General features: G+C 49.3%; 1 protein-coding gene across 1 annotated transcript; it reads right to left on the bottom strand.

The window, feature by feature from the left end:
* Window positions 1-318: 318 nt before the first annotated feature.
* On the bottom strand, window positions 319-2,202 carry Tktl2 (transketolase like 2). Its single transcript, XM_052162658.1, has one exon. The coding sequence runs from the start codon at window positions 2,200-2,202 to the stop codon at window positions 319-321; it is 1,884 nt and encodes a 627-aa protein (XP_052018618.1).
* Window positions 2,203-2,939: the final 737 nt, after the last annotated feature.

The following is a 2,939-nucleotide window of genomic DNA, read 5'->3' as shown; positions in this document are numbered from 1 at the left end:
CCAGCTAATTATTTAGAATCTTGTTATAAAACTTTGTAATTAAGTGCTTTTGTCTATTTTGAAACTTAAAAATGTATAATTCACCATAACAACTAAAAAACAAGAATGACATCTGTTAATTTAACAGAAAGTTAGATCATGGGTTTTGGGTTTTCTTTTTGGGGGGGGTGTCTTATTAGCGGAAATAAATGTGCTACATAGTGATACTTGGCAACTATATATGAGATTTTTTTATAACAACAAGCATAAATGTAACACAAAGGTATCAGAGTTTAAGATCAAAGCCAACAACCGTGATGTAGGAAGAAGTGGGCTATTTCATTTCATGAAGGTATCTTTCACAGCTGCTATAATGTGTCTGGCACTGATTCCAAACATATCCAGTAGCTCGCTAGGTTTCCCGCTTCGAGGCACTTCTGTTACTGCAAGTTGACGGACGACGATGTCAGGCTCTCCGGAGACGGCTGCACACACAGCTTCCCCAATGCCACCTTCTCGGTAGTGATCTTCCACAGTGACGATCTGGCCACCTGTGGCTTTGGCACTTTCGATAATGGTGGCAGCATCCAGAGGTTTGATAGTGAACGGGTCAATGACACGAATAGAAATCCCTTGTTGAGCAAGCTCGTCAGCAGCCACTAAGGCTTCATGCAGAGTAACCCCTGCTCCAATAACTGTCACCTTGTCGACTGCACTCTGGCGGATCACCTTGGCCTGTCCAATCACAAAGCTTTCTTCGGATGCATAAATAACAGCCGATTTTGGCCGGGTGGTACGAATGAAGCACATTCCTTTGGTGTTGGCTGCCAGATAAACGGCGTGTTCTGTAGAGACAGCATCACTTGGATAGAAAACAGTGCAGTTGGGGATGCTTCTGAACATGGCTAGGTCCTCCAGAGCCATCTGGGAAGGCCCATCTTCTCCAATCGACACGCCGCAGTGGGACCCGACGAAGTTGACGTTGGTTTGAGAGATGGCTCCCATTCGGATCTGATCAAAGGCTCGGGTCAGGAAGGCAGCGAAGGTACTAACGAAAGCAACAGTTCGTCCTCGTGTGGCACATCCCAGGGCCACACTTACCATGTTTTGCTCAGCAATAAAGCACTCTATGAAACGCTCGGGGTGCTCTTTCTTGAATACTTCTGAAAAGGTAGAGTTTTTCGTGTCGCCATCTAGAACGATAACTCTTTGGTTAGAGTGGCCCAGCTTAGCCAGAGCCAAGCCGTACGCTTCACGGGTAGCTACCATGTCTCCCAGTTTGTAAGCAGGCAGAGAGGTCATTTTTGTACTGGACATGCTGATCCGGGGTGAGTCTTCAACAGGGGGCTTCGGTGTGAGATTTCGCTTTGTCTGTATCTGACTCTCAATTAATTTGACAATCCCATCAGCTCTGTCTTTTGGCATAGGCTTTCCGTGCCAGTTTTCTGCATCCTCGACGTTCGGGATACCTCTCCCCTTGAAGGTCTTGGCAATCAGGGCAGTAGGTTTGTTCTTGACTTGAGCTGCTTTCCAAAAGGCCTGGCAGAGAGCTTCAACGTCGTGGCCATCCACCACGTAAGTGTTCCACCCAAACGCTTGGCAGCGCTGCTCGTAGACGGCTGTGCAGTGCTCCAGGGGCGCCGTGCCGCTTTGTCCCAAGCGGTTCACGTCAAAGATGGCCACGAGATTGTCCAAGTTGTAGTGGGAAGCAAAGGCCAGCGCCTCCCAGACCGAGCCTTCAGAGGACTCACCATCCCCCATGAGGCAGAACACGCGGTAGCTGGCCTTGTCGAAGTACTTGCCCGTGTAAGCCATGCCACAGGCAGCACCCAGTCCCTGCCCCAGGGACCCCGTTGCCACATCAACAAACGACAGTCGAGGGGTGGGATGACCCTCCAGGTCGCAGTGAATTTTTCGCAAGTTCAGCAAGTCCGATTCACAGAGACAGCCCACCTCCACCCACACCGCGTAGAGGATGGGCGCCGCGTGGCCCTTGGAGAGGACGAAGCGGTCGTTGTCGGGGTGCTCTGGGTCGGCCTGTTTGTACCGCATGGTATGGAAGAAGAGCACAGCCATGATCTCGGCCGCACTGCAGCACGATGTGGGATGGCCCGAGCTGCAGGCGCACGTGGCCCTGATGGAGTGGATCCGCAGGCGGTTGGCCACGTCCTGAAGCACCTGAAAGGTGTCCGACTCCAGCTTGGCATCTCTGGCCAAGGCCATGGCTCTGGCTGATCGTCTGCGGAAGAGCAAGAAGCTCGGCGTCCTTGGTAACCCTTAACCCGCCCACCGACCGTTGAGGAAGCTCTGCGCATGCGCCACTGGTCAGCCGCTGCGCACGCGCAACTGCTTTGTTTCGTGCAGTGTCGCAATGCCCCAGTCCCCGGCGCCAGAATTTTAAAGTTTACTTTTTCACTTTCGTGTTCAACATTATTAAAAAATAATTAAATGTTACTTTACACCTCCTTGAGGGCGAAGTACAAAATGGGATAGATGCTCTCACACCCATATATCATGCCTTGGGAAAAATATTTTCGGTACTATTGTGTCTTATCTCTTACTAACGCTTCAAGTTTTAAAGATTATATTCATTTTATTTTTACATATAAAGGTGGGTTTTTTACTTGTATGTTTCTCCAGCACTTGTGTGGGAGGCCGTCCATGCCCTGGAACTAAAGTTACAGAAGGTTGGAGTATTGGGGCTTGAATCCGGGTCCTCTGGAAGAGCAGCCAAGCCGTCTCTCCGGCCCTGGTGCCTCAATTTTAAAATATAAATAAAATGAGCATGGCAGAAAAGATTCTAAGATTTGATGAAGGACTGTTGAAGTTGGACACCTTCTTTAGGTAAATGAAAGTAGAGGAATTAAAAGACCACAGGCCTTAAAGAAGGTAGACAATAGGAGGGAAAATAACCTCAGTTTCTAGTAATGAACTGAGCGGAGCTGTCACCCAGCAGTGAA

This window comes from Apodemus sylvaticus, chromosome 18 (assembly GCF_947179515.1).
Source record: "Apodemus sylvaticus chromosome 18, mApoSyl1.1, whole genome shotgun sequence".
NCBI lineage: Eukaryota > Metazoa > Chordata > Mammalia > Rodentia > Muridae > Apodemus > Apodemus sylvaticus.
This window is presented reverse-complemented; position numbering and strand designations above follow the sequence as displayed.

Bases quoted from the DNA above. Each gene is read 5' to 3' on its own strand.
- Tktl2 (XM_052162658.1), bottom strand. From the start codon at position 2,202: ATGGCCTTGGCCAGAGATGCCAAGCTGGAGTCGGACACCTTTCAGGTG.